Source organism: Diadema antillarum, unplaced genomic scaffold (genome assembly GCF_040938485.1).
Source record: "Diadema antillarum isolate AM-2024a unplaced genomic scaffold, OU_Dant_1.0 scf00000141, whole genome shotgun sequence".
In the NCBI taxonomy this organism is placed as follows: Eukaryota; Metazoa; Echinodermata; class Echinoidea; order Diadematoida; family Diadematidae; genus Diadema; species Diadema antillarum.
The window spans coordinates 1,693,840-1,720,237 of record NW_027271030.1 but is presented as its reverse complement, the minus strand read 5'-3'; the positions used below and the strand labels follow the sequence as shown (position 1 = coordinate 1,720,237).

At 38.4% G+C, this 26,398-nt stretch overlaps 1 protein-coding gene across 1 annotated transcript in view; it reads left to right on the top strand.

The window, feature by feature from the left end:
- The window catches only part of LOC139721333 (serine/threonine-protein kinase ATR-like), a 56,996-nt gene extending 35,952 nt beyond the window's left edge, over window positions 1–21,044 (top strand). The window contains 25 exon segments of the mRNA XM_071632652.1: window positions 1,046–1,227; window positions 1,643–1,748; window positions 2,255–2,405; window positions 2,948–3,104; window positions 3,769–3,884; window positions 4,544–4,759; window positions 5,563–5,616; window positions 6,266–6,365; window positions 6,933–7,055; window positions 7,647–7,825; window positions 8,425–8,605; window positions 9,330–9,440; window positions 10,576–10,644; window positions 11,200–11,286; window positions 11,841–11,959; window positions 12,904–13,033; window positions 13,596–13,685; window positions 14,446–14,553; window positions 15,082–15,170; window positions 15,950–16,018; window positions 17,311–17,406; window positions 17,970–18,123; window positions 18,854–19,005; window positions 19,447–19,549; window positions 20,563–21,044. Of these exon segments, the coding sequence (XP_071488753.1) occupies window positions 1,046–1,227; window positions 1,643–1,748; window positions 2,255–2,405; window positions 2,948–3,104; window positions 3,769–3,884; window positions 4,544–4,759; window positions 5,563–5,616; window positions 6,266–6,365; window positions 6,933–7,055; window positions 7,647–7,825; window positions 8,425–8,605; window positions 9,330–9,440; window positions 10,576–10,644; window positions 11,200–11,286; window positions 11,841–11,959; window positions 12,904–13,033; window positions 13,596–13,685; window positions 14,446–14,553; window positions 15,082–15,170; window positions 15,950–16,018; window positions 17,311–17,406; window positions 17,970–18,123; window positions 18,854–19,005; window positions 19,447–19,549; window positions 20,563–20,736 (3,116 nt within the window). The 3' untranslated portion in view covers window positions 20,737–21,044.
- Window positions 21,045–26,398: the final 5,354 nt, after the last annotated feature.

Here is a 26,398-nt window from a genome sequence, read left to right as displayed (position 1 = left end):
AGAATTGATAAAAATGCTTAAAATGAGGGAAAAGTCAGGGCGTTTATAAAAATGCCTAAAATCAGGGAAAAGTCAGGGAATTTTGATTGTCTCAAAAATCAAAAGTGATTTATACTGCAGCAACATAGAAAACGTGAAACTGCATGAAAATGAGTTGAAAGAATCATCATGGAATTTTGAAACTTCATCAGGGAAAAATCAGAGAAAAATCAGGGAATTTTGTTTTCTTGAAATGCTAGGAACCCTGAAGTTTCAGAACAGCAGGCCTATGTTTTTTATTAATTTCGTTGATTTCTTCATTCATATTGACTAGTGGTACATATAACAAATGTTGTAAATGTAGCAAATATGTGTATTGAATGGGAGTCATGTGCCCTTCCTCTTATAGCAAAGTATGGACACATAAAATAATGATTTGTTAAACAGCAAAAGCTCATTGTCAGACCATTGGCTGGAATGTGTCTGAAATTAGTGCTAAATGGGTTGAATAAAACCAGCAGAACTGCAAATTTGATGACTATACACATACATGGTACTACAAGATGAGTTTTGTCAGAAAGTGAAGCATTGCTAATCATACCTTCTGACTAGAGATTCAGTCTGTAGTAAAAAGTTGTTACTCGTACTGTAGATCAAAGGTACAGGCTCTTGTGAAGAGATAGAATAGTAGATCTTATTACTTTCTTCACACTTGTACAGTAAATTGTGGAGTTTCATTTGCATATATATAAAAAAAAAAAATATATATATATGTATATATATATATATATATATATAATCTCTTCTTTCTTTTTTTTTTTTTGGGGGGGGGGGGGGGGGCTTTTCCAGGCACAGAATACATATCAAACTTCCTTTGTATTGTTTCTGTAATACTGTGTATTAGTTGAATATCTACAATGCATACATTTCACTTTTGAAATTTATTTTGCTGTACATAACCCTTTCGGTCACAAAGCAAAGTATTCACAGCTTCAGGAGTCAGTAAAGTGTACATGCTCCCCCTAAGCCATGTCCATTGTTTTGCCCTCAACCATATTTTCTCCAGCTGAGATTGCAGCTGTTGAGAGCCACCTGAAGTGCGTGAAGGAGTTTCTGCAGGAGATCCCACAGGACATCCTAGCGAGGGCGTCCTTCAACTGCCGGGCCCATGCCCGGGCACTCATGCACTTCGAGTCGTACATCTCAGCCAACAGGCAAGATGTTCAGCAGCATTTGGGCTTCCTGCAGGTCAGTTGTCTTGTTTACTGTTTGTTCGTTTTTTGGTCCAGAGATCACACCCCATCAAGATAGAGGAGATCGAATGGTGGCAGAGAAAAAGTTAGGACATTGATGTCATGGATACTGTGTCTTAAATAATATTCTTTTATATTAATTTCATGTGACAGTCATTTAACACAATATTAGTAGAAAAACCTCTTACTCTTAACCATTACCACCCAAGTATTTCTTTGATGGAAGCTGTTTAGAGAACATTTTTTTTTTTTTTTTTTTTGGGGGGGGGGGCAGGAACATGCTTTTTAGTCAGTTGCAAAACCCTTAAATATTCCATAAGACAGCACAACATCTGCAAATCAGTTTGATACCACTCAACTATAGTAATTAAACAAATATCTGCTTCCAATCATGATTTGACATCCTGCAGAAGCTGTACATTGCCATGGATGAACCTGATGGAGTCTTGGGAGTCTCTGCCATCCGCCTCCAGGAGCCAAGCCTACGGGAACAGATTCATGACCATGAGAGCACTGGTAAGATACAATAAAGCAGATATACAAACATATTTTGTGGTTTATATACAAAGGTAGATACAATTTGTAAGTGGATAGATAGACATATAGATAGATTGATAGATAGATAAGATAGATCGATAGATAGATAGATAGATAGATAGATAGATAGATAGATAGATAGATCGATATGTAGATAGATAGATAGATAGATAGATAGATAGATAGATAGATAGATAGATAGATAGATAGATAGTAGATACAAAGAGGGATACATAGATATAATGTATATGAATAGAATGATGGATGGATATATACATTGTATTATGGTATATAACATAAAAATTATGTATTCACACATGCATTTATAATTAACATAGATGGATGGAGGGAGGACAGATATTAAAACAGCTCTTGTTAGTATGAAACATTTGTACAAGATAGTTGTACAAATGTTTCATACTAACAAGATAGTTGTACGGTATTACTGTTGTGAAATACATGCATGGGTATGCCTGGCCCTGCAGGAAACCTCCAAGATGCGGTTGCCTGCTACGAACGAGCAACCCAGCTGGAAACGGGAGAGCTGGGGCATCACAAGGGACTGGTCCGCTGCTTGCTGGACTTGGGCCAGCTCAACACGGCCTCTGTCCATGTCAATGGGGTGCTATCTCAAAGGTAGATATATCCTATCTCCACTCTGTTTAGTCAGAGCCCCACTCCTTCCCCTCCCCCTTGTTTAAAGCCTTTTTCAATTTGCTCAAAGTTTTGAATATTGGAGCATGTGACATCAAAATGATGAACTTGAACTACATTCCCAACCTACTCTTTGTTGATACTTTCTTTTGTAGACTAATAGGTACGAGACATCATTCAAAAGTAAACTCAAACATGAAAAGACTTGTGAAGTGAACATATGAGAGCATATGATTAGTAGTCATGATTCAGACATTTCTGAAGATTGAATTCTTAGGCATTTGCAAGTTCTTTGATTGTTCATGCACCATTTCAAGGAAAATTCCGACTACAAATCTTTTTCTCTATTGCTATTTATGGAGGTGAATTTGCGGTCATAAGCATAATATGAAAACATAAAATATGTTATATTAGCAATATTGATTAGCATGTCGTTGTGTTGCCAAGCATTGTGTGTGCAAACCAGCAAGTGATGGTCCCTGCCTGATTATCTGTTCATTGCGGTGTATGCTCCCCTATTCCAGACCAGACTGGACGAGTCAGCTGAACTCCTACAGAGTTGAGGCCAGCTGGAAGCTCGCCAAGTGGGACGACCTGGAGGCCAACCTGAAGCCAGAGGGGTCCAACACCAACGACTGGAATGTCCTGCTTGGGAAGACTCTGCTTGCTGCTAGAGATGGGGTAAGAACCGGTCCATGGACCAAATGATCAATTTCTGGAAGAGGTCTGCAATCATGATGGCGCTCATGATAGATTATTATGTGACCATTCTCAAATACTGTAAAAGCAGTTATTTTCACATGTAGATGTTCTCACAAATGATGAAGTCATACACATTTTTCGCCAGATGTTTTTTTTTTTTTTTTTTGCGATTTGATACTGATGCTTTCGTTCACTCTGCCTCTTTACTATACATGGCTATATTTTTACGTGTTGTTCAATATTGTGGTCCAACAGTAATTTGCGAAAAAATCAACCCTCATGAAAATGACATCTTTTACATTAGCCTTAGTTGTATGTATGTTGCATTGTAGCTCTGCCAAAAAATGACATGGACAGATTCATGTTTGTTTGTATGTGCATGTACAATTGTATGTTTGTCTTTGTGTTCGTGTATCTTTGTGATTGTGTATCTTTATCACATGGTTTCAGCACTCCATTACATAAGAAACTAGGCCTGCCAGCCTTGTTGTGCTGGAGTTGTTCCATGATTGGAGAGTTTAAGAGTGTGGAAAGTTTTGGAGGAGTTGAATGTGATGAAGCTCTCTATTGTGGGGTCAAATTGGGTAAATACAGGAATGTTTGATTTTTTTTCTCCCCCCCCCCCCCCCCATCTTCACAACAGAACCAAGAGGATTTTCTGTCCCACCTGCGACTAGCCCAAAGTGCCCAGATGGGCCCTCTGTCTGCTGCTAGTATGGAGAAAGGCTCCTATCAAAGGGCCTATGACTATATTGCCAGGTAATATGCAAGACTCTCATGCTCAAATACCCAGTCAGGATTCATATCAGAATTGCACAGTACCGTCAGTGTTTTGTTTCTTCTTTTGCGTGTGTGTGTGTGTGTGAAAAGTGGGTATGCATAAGAAATTGACCCCCACAACTATCACCATTGGACTATTCTTTCACTAATCAGTTATTGCAGGCAACTCCAGTTATACCAAAGTTCTGGAGACAGGACGTTTTCTTTCGTTATATTGAAATTTGTTAAAACTGAAATGAATAGCCCTATGGACTTTCGCAATAATATGTTTAAGACCTGAATTTTATCTTGTGTAGCAAAATTTAGTAGTTATACGCCTGCTTGTTGTGACAGGAGTGCGCTGTTTTGTGTACAAGGGTGACTTCCAGAAAGAAGGCGATCGTTTCATTTTCCTGGCTTGTATGGGTAATGCTGCATTACAATTCCCTTGCTTTTTTAAAACATGTATTTTTAGTAAGTTATGCCTGTAATCTTGGATATGATTACCCTCATTACAAGCTATTGACATTAGAAGTAGTGTTTGTACTCACTATTTGCAGAATACATTCCCTTGAAGGACTTGTACATTTATATTCAAGTTCTTGTAGTTGGCTTTCAATTTTTGATTCCAAACATTGTATTCACTGCGATGTCTGTAGACTCCACATGCTGTGTGACCTGGAGCAAGGGGTTAGTGGTCTTCTGGGCATCTCGGCCGGTGGCAGGGGGAGCCAGTCCCAGGCCCAGTTGATGGGCAGCTGGGATGCCAGGCAAGCCATGGCCCAGTCCTCCTTCAGGACTCAGGAACCCATGCTGTGTCTGCGTAGGGTCATGCTGGGCTTTAACCAAAGGTAGGTATCATCAGAAGGCAAGAAGCAGAAACAACAATGAAAGTTCCATGTAAGGTACATTGGACTATTAAAAAGCAAGATGTTTACAACATAAAGTTTTGCATAACTGCAGTGGATGAAAAAAAAAAAGAGGGAAAAAAACTCACATTAGAATCAAGACAAACACAGACTAAGCCTGTGAACAATTTGGCACATAATAAAGCATCAAAATGAACACTTGCTTAATACCAGTAATTTCTGTGGTAACTTTAGCTTTGTATTTACTTGCAAAGTTTTGCAGTTCCTCAAAATTTGTGCTGGTGAAATACAACATTATCATTATGTTATAACATGGCAGCACCTTTAAATGAGTTGTTAGTTCTAGAAGAATTTTGCTCATAATGATCTTCTGAAGAGCATGTCATTACATTGGAAAATTTGACAATTCTATGATTTTTAGTGCAACTTAAGAATATGATACCAACTAAAATTTCCATAGGAGCAAACTAGATTTTCATTATCCACAGCATTTACTGTAATGTTGCTGTTCAATATTGATGCTTCTCTTTAAAGGTAAGAACATCAATGCTCTACACTTGTGTTGACAGAAAGTCTTGTTAGTTAAAGGGGAATCTACAACAAATTCCATAAGATTTCATTGTTTACAAATAAATGATACACTGCCTTGAACTTGTTACTAACATATGTTGATGATAATAGTTTTTTCCTACCTTCTTATAGTGGTCAGTATGCTAGAAAAAGTGGAAATTTGTTGAATTCTCTCTATATTTTTCTTACATCTTCTTTCCCTGTCTCAACGCTGTTCTTCCTAGCTCTGAAAATGCCAGTCTCAACAAGGACATAGGCCACTGCTGGCTGAAGAGTGCAAAGGTTGCAAGAAAGTAAGTCCTACATTCTAGTTTTTGTTTGACAACCAGTGTTCCATACAGCTCTCCCAGAGTATGTTTTGCTTTTGTCCAAATGTGTCAAGAGTGTGGACATGTGTTTTGTTTTATTTGATTTAGCCATGTAGTTGTGATATTCCTATGCATGTTCATTCTGTGTGTGTATCAGATGTCTGAATGTCAATAATCCATGAAAAACCAAATCCATGTGTGTGTGTGTGTCTCTGTGTGTGTAAATATCTAACTTGAGTGAGCCCATATACAATTAAAGGTTACTGTACTATGGCAGTGATGTATCATGGATGTATACAGATGGTTGTCAAAGAAAAAAAATCAACACATATGTACAATTGTAAGTTTTAAGTTATTTCTGTAAAATATTTATATGTATCTGTTGGAAATGGAAAAAATAAATGAATGAATGAAAAGTGAAGTGGAGAAATTAGTTCATATCAACAAGTGTTTTTCATAAGGCATGTTCTTTGATATGTTACATAATCTCTACACTGCGTTTTCAAAAGATTACTGACAAATCCACAGAAGTCTGATTTCAGCTGGAAATTGTCATGTATGAAAAGCGGTGTCCTTAACCCTGTGTGCTTGTGTCTGACACCAGTCTGTTTAACGATTCTCTCTGTGCCTGCAGGGCAGGTCATCTCCAGGCAGCGTACAGCTCCCTGCTGAATGCTAGTCTCTACTCCCTACCAGACCTCTGTATAGAGAAGGCTAAGTGGCTCTGGGGCAAGGTGAGGAAGGTTTTATCAGTGCTAGTCTTTGAGCAAGGCTCTTGATTACTTTGTTTTTTCGCATTGCCAGTGTGACTTGAATGCTCGTGAGTTTCTGAGGGAAGCACGTTATATGTTGGTAATGCTACATCCCTGACAATTCTCTCAACCTTATAGTGTTTAACATGTGACATAAATCATATATACAATTCAATTGTGGAAAAAAAAAAATATTGCATGGCTGTAATATATAATTTAGAGATTGCTTTGAATAGGTTCTGTACGAGGATGCTTCATTAGCACATTTACCTGGTGTATAAAGCAAATTACATGCATTTGTACAAATATATGAAACATGTTTGATAGTTGTTAAACACTTCATTGAATAGAATATACCTTGATGTACTTACTACTGTATCACCATACAATTTTTATATCTCACTGTAATATCAACCTCACTTCTGTATTTCTCAATGCATTACTGGTTCATGTTTGGGGAGGAGTCTAGCTTTAGAACAGTGTAGCGTGAAGTAATGTGCATGTACTGTCATGATGCACTTTTGATTGTTTGTGTGTTTTGGTTTTCAGGGTGATTGCCATCAAGCACTGATTGATCTGCAGAAGGGCGTGGCCAAACACTTTTCCCATGGCAACCGTCTCCAGTGTGACAACTCAACTGAAGCTAGAGCTGAGAGATTGGCCCATGCTAAGGTTCCACTTCAAACCAGTTTTATCCAAAGCTTTCATAATCAAGCACTTTTTCTACTAGTTGCTTATTTAGAGAGGTCTGGTATTTGATACACTGTGACATTCCTGTCTGTAATAGAAATGCACAAAAGTAACCTTCCCAAGAATTATTTTCTTAATGTGGATAGCAAGAAGGTACGTAAAATTCATCCTTAATATCAAAACCCCAAACCTTTTTGATAGAGCTCAAAGAAGGCAAGCACATGATAGGATATATGGAGGAAGGCAAATAGATGTTTTTGATAGTTGGCCCATGAAGAGTCATGATTAATGTAAGAAAGATAATGTAAGCTGCTAGTAGAATGGCCTTGAATATAAATATGAATATCTTTTGAACGAGGAGTTTATGTCTTGAATTAAAGCAATAGTAAACCCCAACGATGCTTTGCCCTAAATTGTTTCTTCTTGATGAAGATTATGGAGTAGATTCTTTCCCCTTGATGCATTCACCAAGAGTTGTGGAAGATCATTCCATCCTTTTATCCCCTTATCTTTGTGATCACTTTGATTGTTGAAATTATTCCCCCCCCCCCCTCCTCCCTACTTTTCCCACAGGCCTTATTGCTGGTGGGTAGATTCATGGAGGATACAGCAAAGTTTGAGAGCAACTCGGTGATGAGGCAGTACAAGGCAGTGACGGAGGTCAACCCGGAGTGGGAGGACGGACACTTCTACATGGCCAAGTACTATGACAGACTCATGCTCAACTTCACAGACAGGCCCGAGAAGGCAGGGTAGGTCATCGTGCCGTGAAAGAGCAACTTCCAACATGTGCTTTATAATTATGTTGCTGCTGTTGGCAGGACTTGACATTCTTATTGCATGGTATGATACAATAGTAGATGATGTATTAGGCATTGTATGGAGCAGTGGGCGTCCTCGTGGTTCACCAGGGTCCCATTTCATAAAACTCGTTATCAATAACGAATGCCACATTTCTGTGACAAATTTGCTATCAGCCAATCAGATCCAATGATTTCAGTAGCTCATAGCAACTATCGTAACTTGTTATTGTTAACAAGTTTTATGAAATGGGATCCAGGTGAGACCCTCGTTCAAATTCAGAAGCTGACCCAAGAAACTAGGCATAAACTTCACAGTCATCCAACACACTGTCAAACCAGTGGGGCTTCCTAGCATAAACTGAGAATGATCACCATTGCAGCAAATTATGTGTACACAATATCATCATTGTGCACATTTAGGATATGGTATGGAATAGCGAGTCCGTACTAAAGGAATTTTTACCCTTTTCCACATAATGTGAGACTACAGATATTGTTATTTGAATTTTGAATGAAAAGCTAATAATGATTCATTTGCTCTTTTGCAGAGAGTTTGTTGTCCATGTGGTCAAGAACTTTGGTCAGTCGCTGCTGTACGGCAACCAGTACATCTACCAGTCCATGCCACGCCTCCTCTCCCTCTGGCTGGACTATGGTGCCCATGTCTCTGACCTGGAGAAGAATAATAAGGTTGGGAAGGCGGCCAACGTCATGAGCATGCTGCACAAGGTCAGTGTCGTTTTCGACTGTTTATTTGCATGGAGAATTTTAGGTTTGGAAACCGTCATCAGAGATGTTTTCTTTTCAGAATCATCTTTTGAATTATTAACTTCAAAGTGAAACCAAAACTCTGCTCATCATTGAATTATTTTTGTAATCCAGAGTTATTTAAAGTACAGTAACAAAACCGTGAGATGAGAAATACTTTTACTCCTGGCCATGTGTCTGTAACATATACGACTTCATGAGAGCCTAAATGGTGGCTTGCTTAGGAATGCATTACACTGTGCCATTAAAGCACAATGTGTTTCAGAGGGATAAATACCAGGATAACCAGAAAAAGGCATATACATGAAATAGTAAAAAGAAAGAATAAAAAAAGAGATATGAGCAGAGGATTTGATTTTGTCAAAGCAAAACTGTGCTTGATCTGAAACTTGAACTGTGCTGTCTGTTTGCCTTTCGGCTAAGTACCCTAAATATTGCTTGTAAAAAAAAAAGTAAACAAAAGTCATATCAAATTCTGATGGACTTTAAATATATTGATAAAACTACCCTGTATGGTAGACATCTACTGCAGTAGTAGTATTATGTTGCATTGAAATTGACAAAAAACAAAGAGCTTTGACATTTACAATCTTACAATGTCATGACAGTTATTGAGCTGCACATGTTTAATGACAATGACTGTAAAATGTGTATACCTCCTGGCAAAATTGCTTTATCTTTTCAGATTATAGCAGAGTTCACAGAGAAGCTAGCACCTTACCAGTTCCTGACAGCTTTCTCCCAGCTCATCTCCAGGATCTGTCACTCACACAAGGAGGTGTTCCTACAGCTACAGGTATTACAATAGTTACTCTCAGATGATGATTCTTGATCTCGAGGATTGCTAACCTTAAGGATAATTTCTACAGGGCGCCAAGTATTGCATGGTCAGTTTTTGTTATGAAATCAGTCACTTTGTCTACGAATGACTGATTTTAGGACGAAATGGCTATTTTGTTATTATAAACAAAAGACTGATTTCGGAATGAAATTGACCGTGCAACACTTGGCGCCCTATAGAACTTACCCTCGAGGTTGAGGATCACCATTCGAATGCATAGTGTTCCCTCAGTCTTTTGAAACTTGAATTGCACTTCATTACTGCAGTATACATTATAATGTTCTTCTTCAGTGAATTAACCAACGAAGCAGTGATTAAGTGTTCAAAACACTACCAAGATAATTTCTACATTGAGATTTGTTATACCTGTCAATATCATTTTATTTTTTGATATCCCATTGTTCAATCCGTCATTATGTATGGCATTATTCTCCTGAGTAGTTGTTATTTTTTCATTTACAAACCTGTGCATTTATTAATTCATTTGATTGCTTGGTATGCCATGGTGTTTTTCTCTTGTTGCTTAAAAAGAGCCAGCAGTCTTGGGTATTGTTTTGAGCAGTGAAGCAGAGGTGCTTTGGTAACGCATGGTCGTAGAGTGTCCCACACGAAAAATAAAAATAAAAATAGAATAATAAACTAAATGAGAGACATTCACTAATCTGTACTTTTTACTTAGGTATGGTGTCTTTATTTGGTGAATGAAGAAATTAAGTTCTTTGATATTCTTTTGTTTATAAGTAAAAATATGTTGTCTCCAAGAAGCTTCTGCAGGAGTGCAGCTTAGATAATGCAAGTTTGCTGCTCAAATGTTGTCCATCTCTTGGAACTTTCTCCAAAGGGTTTTTTTCATTCATAGCTGTACAAATTTCTTCATTTACTTGCATGCTGATGCAATCTTATGTACAGCAAATAGTCATGGAGGTGAGGGAGGTTTTGAAATTCTAACTTACTCCATGCTAAACTGTTTATCAGAGGAGAGAAAGGACATGATTTATAGCATAACTTTTTTTTTTTCCATTTTCATCGGCAAGGAAAAGATTAACCTGCAAACTTTGCAACATTTCTTTCTCCTCATTCCTCATTGCAGGAGATCATAGCAAAGGTGGTCGTTGCCTTTCCTCAGCAAGCAGTCTGGATGTCTATGGCGGTATCAAAGGTAAGTGCATATGTGACTGCCCAGCTCAATTTCCCATTTTCTACACAGATTAAAAGAGTTTTAAACTCTGAGCTTTAAAATAATGAATAACCTGTTCAGATTGAACGATTGTAACCTGTTCACAAAGTGATTAAAATGTGAGAGGTAGGAGCTGTAGTTTTATGGAAAAGGGAGAATAGGTGGTTTAAAGGTTAGGGTCACTCGAGCACAATTTTCCAGTGAAGCAACACCTGTTAAAAAAAATAAAGTGCAATTCAGAAAAACTGCTCATATCTTGATTTCAGTTTTGTTTTAAGCTGCCATAGTTTGATAGTAGGAAGAGAAAAGATCACTCTCCCAAGTAAGGAAACTGAGAAATGCTGAACCTGTCAACCCAAATGACATATTTTGGTCCATAACTGAGAATCCCAATCGTCATGCTTACATTTCTCTGTTAATCACTGTACTCCATGGTTGCGAATTTAAACACTCATGAAATTGTCGGGAAGTCCTGATTCACGAAAAATTAGACTCACTAATGATCTCTTCTTTTGCATTGTTTAATATTGCATGCAGTCCACGTACCAGATGAGGCAGCGGCGGTGCCTGGAGATCTTCAGCCGTGCCAAACAGTTGGATAAGAGTCTAGCAAAGTTCATCAATGTAAGCATTGCAACATGAATGCCATTGTATTCATGACTGTGTCATGAATGTTGTCATGTTTTGTATTAGATTAGTCTACCCATTATTCCAACTAAATGTTCACACAGGTAAAAAGACACAGTAATCTTAATCTGTTAAAATTTGACTGCCTTGCAGGTTGTAACCTGCAAGCCAGTTGTGATGTTTAGATGTATTGTTAAATCTCCACAATTACTGCAAAATTTGCATGAGTTTTTTAATTTATTTTTTATTATAACCTTCTACAAAGTTCTAGTCAAAGTATCTAGGGCATGAAGAATGAAGAAATAAAAGTCTGTCTGTCTGTAATGGAAGTACTGTTGATAGAACATGATACACAGTGCCAGAAGGTGCAGTTGAGAGACCCTCATTGAGAACCTTCCCCCATGTCATTTCTACTTACACTACTGTGTAGGTCAAGTAGTTGAATGTTCCTTCACACAACGCAAGATGTCCGAGATAGCCTTTGCATGAGGTTGTATTGTTTCATTCACATTCATGTTGTGTGTTTGTTTGTTTTTGATTTTTTTTTCCAGAATGCGACCAAGCTGACAGACAGACTCCTTGACCTGTGCAACAGACAGGTGGAGAGCAACTGTCAGAGGTTGAGCATCAACAATGACTTCAGGTCACTCAAGAGGCTTGTCTCAGACAGGTGGGTCTAGACATTCCCCTGTCCTCACTCAAAGTTCTCCTCTACTTGGCTCAAGCCTTCTCTCTCATTCGGGAATCATTGTATGATGGTTGGAGCTAACATTCTGTGACAGACACGTTTAAAGGCTATTTGTGTGATGATGCCCATACCTCTCTCACATACAGTAGATTGGGATGATGTTACCAAGTGGATGTTACTGTGCAGGCTGAGTATACATACTGTACGAGCTGAAATTTTCGCGAATTGCTACTTGGAGGATATTTTCGCGTGTTGTTAATTTCGCGGTTGCGAGGGTCTAACTGAACTTAGTTATTCGTGCGTTGTTATTTTTGCGATTCAAAGGCGATTCGCGAAATTTGCGAAAATAAAACCACCGCGAAAATTTCAGCTCATACAGTATGCAAGGGGGCGACTGTGATGTGCTAATGTTGACAGCCCTGGTGCTGCCATTTCAATTTGGCTTCTTACTCCCCTGAATGGCCCATGTTTTTATCCCTTATTTGTGGAGCACAGGCTCATTCCTGAGCAAGTGCGTACATCACAATATATCAGCAGACTATGTTTGACCTCATGCCTGTGGCACATACATTATAGGCAGACTGGTCTAGGGCAATTTAATACCCCCTGGACAATTACCCGGACCCTTCCCCTGACGCTAACCCTAATCCTAATCCTGAATCTAATCCTAACCCCAACCCAAACATTAATACTCTATCCGTATCACTATCCAGTATTTAGTGGGGGGGGGGGGGGGGGGGGGGGGGCGGTAATTGCCCTGACATGAGGCAGACTAGGAAAGATAATGAAGACATACGTGTGTATGAAAGTGAACAATGGAATGCACTTATTGTCCATTTTTTCAATACAGCCTGTTTTGTCTGCAGTCTCTCAACAAGTATTGATTTGTGCCATTGTGTTTTGTTGTCTCATTTTTCTTATTGCAGCAACTTCCACCGCATCATCGTCCCCCTCCAGTCGGCCATGACGGTGACCCTTCCCAGCACTCAGGGTGCCCACAGGGACCACAACCCATTCCCTCTCACTGAGGTCTACATCGAGGGCTTTGACGACATGGTGAGAGAAGTTATTCCCTTGTGACCCCCAAAATTCTACATGTTCCACCCCCCCCCCCCCCCACCAAAAAAGCAAAACAAAAACAAAGCTGACATCAACAACCCAGAGTTGATGGTTCCAAGCAATGCCAAGATGACTCTTTATCATTGTTCATTAAAGTTGAAACAACTCCTTCCCTCCATGATGCTTAAAAGTGACTGTGGGTGTGAGAGTTTCACAAGTGGTGCCCTTATGACTCTGATTTAGTCATAGAGTTCAAGTGCTCCTTTCCCTTCGTGGTGCTGGATTATGATGGGGGTATGAGACTCTTTCAAGTGGTGCCATGAAGACTGATCCTATCATTGTGCAATAAAGTTGAAGTGTGCCATATTCCCTCCATGGTGCTAGAATATTATGGGATGCAAGAGTTTTTTGAGAGGTGCTCTGAAGAATCTGATCCTATCCTTGTGCTACGAAGCTGAAGTGTACTCATCCCTCCGTAGTATGAGAACGTCAGTGTGGGCGGGCATAAGAGGTTTCAAGCAATGAACAAATAAGTCTAATTTTCTCACTGTGCGCTCAGGTGGAGGTTCTACCGTCCCTCCAAAGACCAAAGAAGATAGGAATACAGGGCAGTGATGGCAGGCTGTATGTCATGATGTGCAAACCCAAGGTAGGTACAGCTTCATTTCCATGGCTTATGCACATCTGGTTACATTGAGAATTCAAAGATTAACATCACAAAATAGTCTTTCAGTGCAACACACATTTTGCAATCTATATGAAATATCAAACTGTATTTGCTGTATAATTTGTGTTTTATATTGTGACTTTTGTACATAATGATGTTGGGTTAGTCTGCACCTTCAAGAGAAAAGTGATAAGCTGCGATGAGCTAGAAACAATTTTATTCACCCTTGAAGACTGGCTTTGGGACAGCCAAGGCTATTTTTTTAAGGAAAAAATCCACAGAGGCCAGCTATTCATCCAGTAGCAGATGCACCACACACAGAGTACCATGGTATTTTATGTCGGCAAAGCACATAGTAAAGCTTTTTTGCTTAGCGGTATGGCCATTTACCAGGTATTTTAATACTGGTTTTGAGAATTTAAGCTATAAGAGGTGCCCAAGCTAGAAATGGAAGACAAAAAATGGATGAGAAAAAGTTGACCAGAGCTGCAGTAACATTAGTCTGAGCAGGTTATTGAGCTTTGAAGTGCACTTTTTTATGTACAAACATTGTGTATGTGTGTGATAGTTTGGCCACCAATGAACTTGTCAATGTGTCATCTTGGCTTTCACAGCCCTTCTCCACCTTCATATTTTCCTGGGCAGCTGTGTGCACTCTTCTAGATGCATTGTGATTCATCATAAATGGTTGAATGTCAGTCAGCTTTAAATGACCACAACCTCGTTGGTTTCCCTTGGTTAGGATGACCTGAGGAAGGACAATCGTTTGATGGAGTTCAATGGTATCATCAACAAGTGTCTCAGGAAGGATGTGGAGTCCAGGAGGAGAGAGCTTCACATCAGAACATACGTAAGCCTCTGACACTTCTGCCATTTCCACTTGAATGTGTGTGTGTGTGTGTGTGTGTGTTTCTGTGTTTGTGCATGCTATTGGTAGTTAAGTGAGTGATATATTAAACCAAGCCTATGTTTCAATCATTAGTTTTACAGTAAAGGACTACTGTAAAAGTAGATATTTGCGCGGCTAATTTTTTTTTATGCTAGGCCGGGTAAGAAGAGTTATATGTTTTTTTGATTCCGCGGAATCAAGATATCGAGTACTGGAACATACGGCAAGCAAAATTATTCACATGCTTTTATTTTCGCGCTAGTTTCTGGTTGCGCGAAATGCGCAAAAATTTCAACACTGCGAAAATTTCCACTTTTACAGCAGTGGCTTTCATGTTCATGCTAATCTATCGGGATGTTCAGCCTTGCTGCTATAAGAATAAGAGAATCTTTGTTACTTACATGAGTGACTGTGTCAGTCTTTTAGATAATGTGTGGTTCATGCTACCATAAAGATTTATGGTGTTTTTATTCATTGTGTGTGGGACAGGCTGTCATTCCACTTAACGAAGAGTGTGGTCTGATCCAGTGGGTTAACAACACATCAGGACTGAGGCCAATCCTACACAAGATATACAAGTATGTATTTCACACTGTAGAAATCACAACAACAAAAAACCACTTTGGACATCATTTCTTGATGACAGTAATTTATCAAATACTGTAATGTTCTTCATATAGTAGTATGTGTGATATTCTGTTCTTTTTTGTCCACAAATTAAACTTTGATGTCGATGCTACAATGTGCCGTGCTCCAACAGCTGCAAGTCATTGAATTATTTTTCATTTATCAGTTGTTTTAGGCTATGGTAATGTCATTTAGGAATAGTATCTCACTCTGCATGCACTTATATCTCATTAAAGTGGTCCTTTGATGTCGCAAAATATGCAGAATTTGCAGAATTCAATTAGATTTGATGTTCTGACAAATTCTTTGAGTCTGAGATGCATAATTTAATGCTACATGTACACCTTGTAAGAGATGATGCTAGCAAAAGCTGTCAAACGTAAAACTGAATTTTGTGTGTGCAGTCTTAAAGTTCGGATGCCGAGGATCAGTACACAATAAACCTAGGTACAATTGTAGCAGTGACCATAGTGTAATTGCAGGATGTTAGACAAAGGAAACCTATCTATATCCGTTGTGAATTCAGACTGTTCAAGTATGTGACTAAATTCATTAGGACATGTTCAGTTATGAGTGATGATGATCTATAAATAAACATCTTTAGAGAATCAGACCATTATTTACATTTTGAGTGTATTTGAAGCATTTTACCCATGTGACACATGTGAAGGCACAGTCAAACACGACCAACACACATCAGTTGTTGACTTCACTGTATATTGGATTACAGGGAGAAGGGCCTGTACACTTCTGGTGTCGAGCTGAAAGCCATGATTCCAAGTCTATCTGCAACTCTGGAGTGAGTGTTCCCTTGTGGTAAATAACTTTCAAGCAACATGCTGCCTGAGTTGAAACCAATATTGATAGACTGGCTCACAATCTTTTTTTCTTTTTATACCCCCGCCAAACGAAGTTTGAAGGGGGTATATAGGAATCAGCGGACGGTCGGTCGGGCGGTCGGTCGGGCGGTCGGGCGGTCGGTTGGGCGGTCGGTCGGGTGGTCGGTCGGGCGGTCGGTCGGGCGGTCGGTCCGTTGCAAATCTTGCGTCGCGAACTACTTCCTCAGTTTTCAACCGATTCCCATAAAACTTGGCACAGATGTGTGCCTTGGGTTGTAGATGTGCAAGACGTATTTTTTGACAGTACCCAAAAGTACGTTGCCATGGTAACGGCATATTATGGGCAAAAATGGGTACAAATCTTGCGTCGCGAACTCTTCCCACAGTTCTTGATCAATTTTTATGAAATTAGGTACAGATGTTCATCTGAATATGTTAATGTGCAAGACACATATTTCCGCAGTGGCAAAAAGTGCGTTGCCATGGTAACGGCATGTTATTGGTAAAATATAGGGCAAAATGCTTCATGGCAAAACTGCTTCATCAGTGTTCTTCCAATTCTCATGGAATTCATATTGAATGTTTGTCTTAGGATATAGGTCAGCATGACACATTTCTTGACAGTGACAAAAAGTATGTTGCCATGGTAACAGCTCACATATTATGAGCCAAAATGATGGAAAATTTTGTGTTGCAAACTACTTCCTCAGTTTTTGCCCAATTTCCATGAAACTTGGTACAGATGTGTGCCTTTGGTTGTAGATGTGCAAGACGCATTTTTTGACAGTACCCGAAAGTAAGTTGCCATGGTAACGGCATATTGATGGCAGAAGATCAAGGAAAGATCTTGCGGATTTAACTATTTCCTCAGTTTTTGACCAAAGCTTATGAAATGTTTTTTGGCGGGGGTATAACCAGTCGCTGTAGCGACATTTCTAGTTTAATGTTGTTTTCAATCTGCAATCGTGTAGAACTAAGCATTCTCCAGCAGTCATCATTGTTACAGATATTTTTTCTTGTATTCTTTTAATCTTTCCTGTATGTGGTTTTTCATTATGATTAAACTTGACTGTGTGCTCGTTCTCTAAATTTTGGCACGGAAAGGTGCTTTCACGTATCTTTTGTTTTATGTCTCCTCTATGACAATGTGGCACAAAAATTAATTCAAAATATCTGTGACTCCTACAAGGTATGCACACATTTTCAGAGTGACACTCATTCTCAAACTGTTTTCTAACCTTGTTTCATGCAGCCAAAAGCTGAAAATATTTGAGGACAGGCTGCTTCCTCGATATCCTCCAGTGTTCGGAGAATGGTTCCAGAAGACGTTCACCGACCCAACATCCTGGTGAGTCTCCTCTTTGTCACTATGACTACAACCAACTGATCTTTATTTTTTTCATGTTGTTGTTGCCAGAAATGGATATTCATTTCGAGAGTCAGTTTCATGGCACTAACTTGTATGAGAATAAATAAATGAAGAAATAAATGAATTGATAAATGAATGAATGAATCAATGAATCAATCAACCAACCAACCAATCAATCAATCAATTAATCAATCAATCAATCAATCAAATAAAAGATAAAAAATGAAGATGTAATACAAGTGTGCTTATGAGAATAGCATATACTAATGACTAATGTTTTATAGTTTGATTGTGTCTATAATAGCAACATATTTGAAGAGAGTGCATAATGCTGGCCCATTTTGTGTCAGTGTTTACAAGCATCTGAGGAAAGATCATACCATTGTACCATACGTAACCTCACGTGGCCCATTAGCGTCTACCAGTTCACCTATTCCATGTTAATACTTCTGTCAAAATAATTTTCAAAAGTTTTTATGACAAACAACAAGCTCCACACTCCTGACACGAGGCTGTTCTGATGTCATACCCCAATTCTTCAGGTACTTGAGCCGCCTGGCATATGCCCGGACTTCAGCTGTCATGTGCATGGTTGGCTACATCTTGGGACTGGGTGATCGCCATGGAGAGAACATCCTCTTTGACTCTACCAATGGGGATTGTGTGCATGTCGACTTCAACTGTCTCTTTAATAAAGTATGAAAGTTACTGTATACACCAATTATTTTACAACATTTTATTTGCGCGAATCTTAGCTCAGGATGCTTTATGATTTGATAAAATGCTATTGACATTTTAAAATTCATATACTTAAAAGTTTCATGTTACTTGTCGCAAAAACATAAAGAGCATATTGATAACAAATATGAAATTTGTTGCTGAATAACCATGCAATCATAACACAATATTCTCTATGGCATATTTTCTATATGGCAGATTGCCCATGGCATTGAACTATCACAGAGCAGTCTTCAAACCCAGTATAGATTTGTATCGGTTGCAACTCAAAGATGGATGCCGGGTTTCTCTACCCATTCCCCTTTGTACCAACTTTGTTTTTATGATTAGAACTATTAGTTAGTCTTATTTATACAGCGTAGCCACTCCAGTGATCTGAGCACTGTAGGAACTGCTTTTGATAGAAACAAAGATGGAAGTACAAATACAGAGAAAATACCAAGAATTTAGGAAGTGCAAGTTTAAGTAACTTTGTAGATTTCCATTAGTATGTAGCATGTATATACCACCTTACATGTTTTATTCTTTAGCTGTGTGCTCATTTCTAAGGTAGTCCCTCATTATCTTTTACAAGTGAGGGATTTCACCCCAAGGCTTTACTTCAGGCAATATTGAGCATGAGGTGTGCAGTTCTGAAGGAGGAGGCCGATGCTCATCATACATCTGATTATTACTCATTTCGTTCCAGGGAGAGACATTTGATTGGCCAGAGAGGGTGCCATTCCGACTGACCCACAACATGGTGTCTGCCATGGGCCCCATGGGATATGAGGGAGTCTTCCGACGGGCCTGTGAGGTCACCATGAAGGTCATGCGCGACCAGCGGGACCCACTCATGAGGTAGGCACTTGCCCCTCTTCTTTAAAGAGCTATAGCGATATTTGTGTCATGATCCTGGTATATTACAGCAAAGTGCCATGAAATCCAGCGTAGTGGAAGCTCAGTGCCCTAAAAGATCTTCACTGGCTTGTATTCTGTTCTTGAAATTAGTCTGTCTAGCAATACAGTATTATGTTTGATGTTGCATGATTTTTGGTGATGTCAAGTAAAAAATATGGTCTACCTTGCGGATTTCTATTTTCCATACACTGTTGGTGTGTCGATACTATTGGACCTTTAAAGGGACTGTAAAACATTGGTTGTGGCTTACTACAATTCTGAAACAATGTCATGAGATGTCATGGTGTCCTTTAAACCAAACATAGAACTGAAACATTACACTGTCTGAAGAACGGCTATTACAAGAATATGTCTTTGTATGTAATGATATTTTGCCTACAGTGTCCTGAAGACGTTCATCTATGACCCCCTGGTTGAATGGAGCAAACCATCAAGGGGAAGAAGCAATGCCCTCAGTGAATCTGGGGAAATCAACAATGAAAAGGTATGGGAATGACTTTGTCAATTGTTTGTCTGTTTGTCTGTTAATTAATGATAAAAGTCATTAAATTTCAAAAATCTTAAGCCGAATGATTCATATAAAGATAAAATAGATGAAGTCATTCTTTTTTTTTTTCTTCTTCTTCTTCTTTTTAAAGGTAGAGACTGTAGACTGTTAAGATTTTGGCAATAACTAGATGCATGAACATTGTTTTGTATGTAGATATGAAAAATGGTAAAATTGATTCTGTGACTACACTGCAAAAAAAAATGGTCAAAAAACATGTCACTGAGTAGAAAATATTTCCTTTTCATAGAGCTATGATGGTCATACTGACAGCAGAAAAGTAGATAAGAGCCAATTCATTATGACATCTGTGCAGTTAAAGATGCAATTCCACACTAATTTGGTCATAAACTTTACCAGCTGCAGCAAAATCAGACAGAATGGTAGGGATTGTGAGTTGATGATGTCACTCCAGCTAATTTGCATCTAGTCATTGGTGAAAGCATGTGAAACTTTGAAATTCTGTAAGTTTATTACATTGTATTTCTTGTCTGATTTTGATGAAATGTCTATCATTTTGTTCATTTATTCTTACTCTATCAGCAAGCCAACTTGAACAGGGTGCAGAGTTGCACTACCGATTTTGAGCTTTATTGAATGACCTGGAAGGAATTAGGTCTGTGGGTGCTTTGCTTGATAGACCCACATGCAGCTAATCATTTTGGTCGGACTTCACAAATGTACACGTAGCATGAAGCCATGGTTTCAATTCAGTGTATGGACTACAACAAGTTTGAAATATTTGTAGGCATGCCTCGCTCAGCCAGTGTCGGCATGTGTTCAGTTTTGGACGTCCATTAGCGTGGTATGCTATATGTTACAAGCATTTGTGCAATCAAAATTTGAATAAGCCGTATACTGTCTTGTAACCACCATTGTGAATTCCTGTTTGTTTGTTTGTTTGTTTGTCTACTAAGAAAATCAAAATGTTGCCCCATATTTTCCCACAGGCCTTGGTTCATGTGAGAGATATTGAACAGAGACTCCAGGGCATCCTGAAGAATAAGAACAAGACCCGAGGATTGCCCCTGTCCATCGAGGGTCATGTGGATCATTTGATCAGGGAAGCAACTGACAAGCACAACCTGTGCCAAATGTACATCGGCTGGGCTGCATACATGTGAAGAGGTGATCCTGTTTGCAGCCATCTTCCTGTCGTCATACCAACAACGGCTACTTATGCCCAGACCATTTGGATGGAGGGAAACCTTTGGCAATGCGGATTTCTTTTGTGATGAACAGTTGAATATGCTGTGTAGGTGAAATTCGTCCCTGCTAAACCTTACGCAGTCGGTTCTGACTGGCAATGTTAAAAGTACCTTGATTTTTGCCTATCGTGTCTTGAGGCAGAATAAGTCAGGTTTATTTATCAAAAGGAGCAAGAGCTGGACTTGAATGTAACTTAAGCCTCTGAGTGGGCAGGTGTCCGTAGTGTGTGCAACATGAACCCATGCAAGTGTAACTATGTTGGCAATGTGTACAATGCCCTGTGTTGCCTGAGTCAAATTCATTAGTCATACTGTACCACCAGGACATGAGGACTATGTTTATTTGTTTGTTTATTTGTTTGTTTGTTTGTTTGTTTGTTTGTTTTTGGAGTCAGGGGGTAGGAGTGGGTGGGAGGGGCAGAGGGTAGGGAAGGCCAAGCAGCAACTTTGCCAAAAGTATGATGTGAATACAATGCCCAGTTCTGGGAGTTTGCTGCCCTGCCTCATGAATGATGAATTTAACTTCCTCCATGATTTGTTTTGGAGATATTCCTTCCGAGAATCATTTCCGTTCTCCCTACCTACCTCAGCTTGACTTTAATGCATGACACTCATCTCTATGTGCACACTGGGGAATGCCACCATTGCAATCACTACATTTTCGGTTCAATGCCAGATTCTGTATGCAGATAGTTATTGCCAGGATCTAATATATAGGGCAACAACATCTCCCATAATTATGTGGACAGATCCATATTTGGAGGGCATTATCTTGATAGAAAAAGAGATCCCTTACATACAAGACTCAACATCAGCAGTGGCCCGGAGCCACCAGAAATAGGTCACCAACACACCACCAGGCCACCACTTTTGAGAAATGTCAATTTTGTGGCCCAATGTAGGACCACCAAAAATTTGTGAGTGTGTGCATAGTTTTTAATGTGATTTTCTCACATGAAAAAGGAGAATAGCTCATGACTCAGTGCATGAGAAGTGCAGCATTTCAGTATAGCTGCCACGACCAGGGTTGCAAGATTGAAACTACAGATTTAGTCTTCACGGCCAAATTCAATCTATTTTACAGCAAAATTCGGCCAGTGTGTATATTTCTCTCGGCCTAATTTCACATCCAAATTTTATTTATTCATTATACAAGTAGGTTTACCATATGTTAAATATAATCATTTCATGAATATGTAGTGTCACAAAAATTGTGTTTATGCCTCAATTCAGTATTGAACCTGTTACACTTTGTAAACTTAGTTACAGTACATGGCATATGAAGCCCTTTATCATACCAGCCGATGTTCAGATAATTATCAGGTTTTATGATCATTTTCATGTTTTATTTATAATTCTTTACTTCTTAGTTACAGTAATATATGATATTTGAAGCAGTTATTTATACCTGCTTATCTTAAAATAGTCATTATACTACAGCTTGTGATGTCACATGCATAGAATGATACAAGCAAAATATAAACAGAATGTCATGAAATGTCATTCTTTTTTGACAAAAGTACTCATTCCCGCATTAAATCGTTGCTGACGTATGGTGGGGTAATATTATTTCTCCCTGCCTTCTGAAAGAGGCAAGTCGAATACTCCTTTAATATGCCAGAAAAGTGAAAATATGTTGAATTTTCTTCATTTTCTTTATATTGATTTTAACACACATATGACATCAGAAACAGTAGTAGTCTTTTCATCCAGCGATGGTCCAATTTTCCTCAAACATTCATTGATGTCTTGTATTTATTTTCTCATTTTCTCAATTCGCATGTATATTGTGGAGGTGAACTTGTCCTTTAAGCCACCATTAGACCCAAACCCTGCCAAACACGCACCACTGCACACAACAAACACCATCCTTCCCAGAATATCACATGATCCCTCCTCATCCTGCTACAGACAGCCAAAACACAACCCAAACAACACACACGTCTGCCTAGCAGGTAACTACACAGTAAAGTAGAGTTTATGTTTGTATATTGTATTACTGTTTGTCATTTTCTGTTATATGATATGTCTGTATGTGATATACGCCCACCAATACAATTAAATGTATTAAATTTTATGTTTATTTATAGTAACTGTATACAGTATCCTTTATTGTGTTATGTCTTAAATTGCTTAATACATTGTATGTTGCCAAATATGTAATGAAGTCGTTAGCTCATGCTGAAATCACGCTCAATTCATTAAGTTCATTTCTCCATATGGTTTGTTATACTTAAGACTTCTATTCCATGTTTGTATGAACAGACAATAAAGTTAAAGGAAGACCCAAGGTCGAAAGCTCCTACTACCCAGGTGGCAGTGTGTGACATCTATTGTCTTCATTGTCACAATAATAAGCCCTCCTAAGATGACAAACACATTTGGCAAACATAGCAGCATCATACCACTGAAGATGCAGTGTATATATCTAAGTGTGTGCATACTGTATATATAATGAAGAAATAAACTGGTAATGCATTTTTTGGCCAATAAAGAATGGTATGAGTTTATTCAACTCTAATAAACTCATTCTTTATTGGACAAAAATGCATTACCAGTTTATTTCTTCATTTCTTCGTGGAGCCAATACGTGAATTCTCAATATATATGATATATTATTAGGTGATACGCTATCAGCGTATCACCTATTGTGATTGTCAAAATTTCTCTTTTTTTTTATTCTTCTTTCTTTCTGCCACATTTTGTGTCGTCAATATCTCAACAATGACATTACGGAATAACATAACATTTTCAGTCAACATGTCTCATAACAATATCTAGCCACAATAAGGTTTTCATGACAGTAACATATCTATGACGTCATCTAGGCGCCATTTTGTGATTTTCGGACCTTGTCACATGATCGATCATAACTTCATAACTAGATATCATTTCTGTATCATTTTCGGTGGACATAAAGTTCAGGTCAGGCTCTATCTTACGTTTTAACGCTAGTTACCAAGGTCATCATTACGAGCGCGTACGCGCGCGTTAAAATTTTAAAAGGCTCAAAACGACTTCCCAATGGGAAATCTCGAAGTTTCAGACAATTTTAAGCGTTTCAAACATTTTCTCGCGTGCGCGTCCGTCCGCGCAATTTCGCGCGCAGAGGGCGTAACCAACATGAAAATGCAATTTTTTTGACTGATTTGGATTTCTGATACTTTGAGTAACAATATCCATTGATTTCCTATCGATTTTGACCTATAACAAAGGAATGCACTGGCGTCAAAGTTGAAATTCCGCGCGCGCGTCTTTCTGCAAATATAGTGAAAAAACATGTTTTTGTTTATGTCGCCATAGCTCTTTAAATCGTCCATTGACCCTATATTTCTATTGCATATTACAAAAGCATATGAATTGGAAATAACGTTTCAAGTACCAATATTGCCAGGAAAACTCATGACGTCATCATATCATCATCTGAAATCAAAAAAGTGGAATTAATTTTTTTGAGGTACTCTTTCTGACATTCATTTACTCGTATCTCTATTGTTTAAGCTTAATATCACCCCAAATTCAGATATGTTTTACTTTGAACATTTGCCTTTCAAGTCCATGTCATGGTTTTGAAATTTGATGACGTCATCATACTTTAAATTGTGATTAAAGGTAAAGACGCAAAATCGGACAAGTTTACGTGTTATGTCTATGGGAGGTGATTTTTTTAAAAACCATACATTGACTTGACAACGTTTAAGCTACTTTATCTCAGATGATTTTGCTTCATTTCCTCTGAAAATTAAGTATGTTGTAGCTGTGACAATAAGCTGCAGTAATCATGCATTTTATTCTTTGAAATCTCCTCATCAGGTTGACAATTTTGCAATTTAAAACTGAAAATGAGAATGGAATGCGGACGAAACGATTCCTGATTCATCTTTCACGTACATAAGTTTACGTTCCTCTAATTTTCTCGTCGAGACGTATGGCCGAGTGGTTAGAGGTGTCGTCACAGAAACGTGAGGTTGCACACGTTCGGGTTCGAACCTCACAAGAGCACGAAAGAAAATAATAATTTTTTTTTTTACTTTTTTTCTTCAATGGAGTACTACACCTTCGTCCATGTAGAAGTCACGTTCGCATGTAAACACACCTATACGCACACACTCACACAGTATCCCTTTGTTTAACGTTGGAGACTGCATTGCTTCGACTGCTGCAAAATATTGCAGGCTGGGCTTTTCAAGCTGATCAGGGTATATTGTAACAAAATGAAATTTGTTCATATCAATTCAGTAACACAATGTAGTCGTGGTTACTTTGTGCTGATTTTATACATGTAAGAAGCTATACATTGTAAAAAAAGGTATTTGAATTGTTCCTTTAAGTCAGTCTTCTGTATTGATGATTATTTGTCAATTAGTGGTTTTTGTGGAGTTTCAGATAATGATAAAAAGTATGTATGATAAGTGCAGCGATACTTTCTACAGTTAGTTCAAAGTTGTGTTACAGAGGTTTGATACATACATTTAGCATTGTGTTTGTGTGTCCACGTGTGTATACAGGTTGGCCATATGGCACATTCTAGACAATAAATCTTAATTAATTAGCAAACGCGATCAGCTATGGAACTGAATATGGTACTAATGTATGATGTTCATGATTCTCATTAAACTGTGACGAGTTTAAAGAGATAGCTTAACTGTGTGTAAAAATAAAGCAATAATAAGGAAATTTTAAGGGAATTTGATAACCATGCCTATAATAATTTCATACAGGTACTAATAGCTGCCTCATATTCGTGTGATTGATCGTCATGTCAATAGCAAACTGACAACGTACGATTAATATATTATACATTAAACAACTGTCTTTCAAATCCATATCGATGTTTTCTAGTTTGATGACGTCATCATACTTTAAATTGTGATAAAAGTAAAGACACAAAATCGGACAAGTTTACGTGTTATGTCTATGGGAGGTGATTTTTTTTTAAAACCATGCATTGACTTGACAACGTTTAAGCACCTCTATCTCAGCTGATTTTGCTTCATTTCCTCTGAAACTTTAGTATGTTGTAGCTGAGACAATAAGCTGCAGTAATCATGCATTTTATTCTTTGAAATCTCCTCATCAGATTGACAATTTTGCAGTTTAAAACTGAAAATGAAAATGGAATGTCAACAAAACGATTCCTCATGTATCTTTCACATACATAAGTTTACGTTCCCCATATTTTCTCGTCGAGACGTATGGCCGAGTGGCTAAAGGCGACGTCTCAGAGACGTAAGGTTGCGGGTTGGAACCCCACAAGATCACGAAACAAAATACTTAGCTATTTTACTTTTTTTTCTTCAATTTTGTATTACATATTCGTCCATGTAGAAATCACGTACGTATATAAACGCACCTATACACACACACAGACACACACACACACGCCATATCCCTCTTTTTTGTGTGTTGGAGACCACATTGCTTCGACTGCAGCACAATTTTGCAGGTTGACTTTGTCAAACCGATCATAGTATGTAATGACGACGACTGAGGTGTTGTACTTTGAACAATTGTCTTTCAAGACGATGTCATTGTTTTGTAATTTGATGACGTCATTACACTGAAAATTGTGATTAAA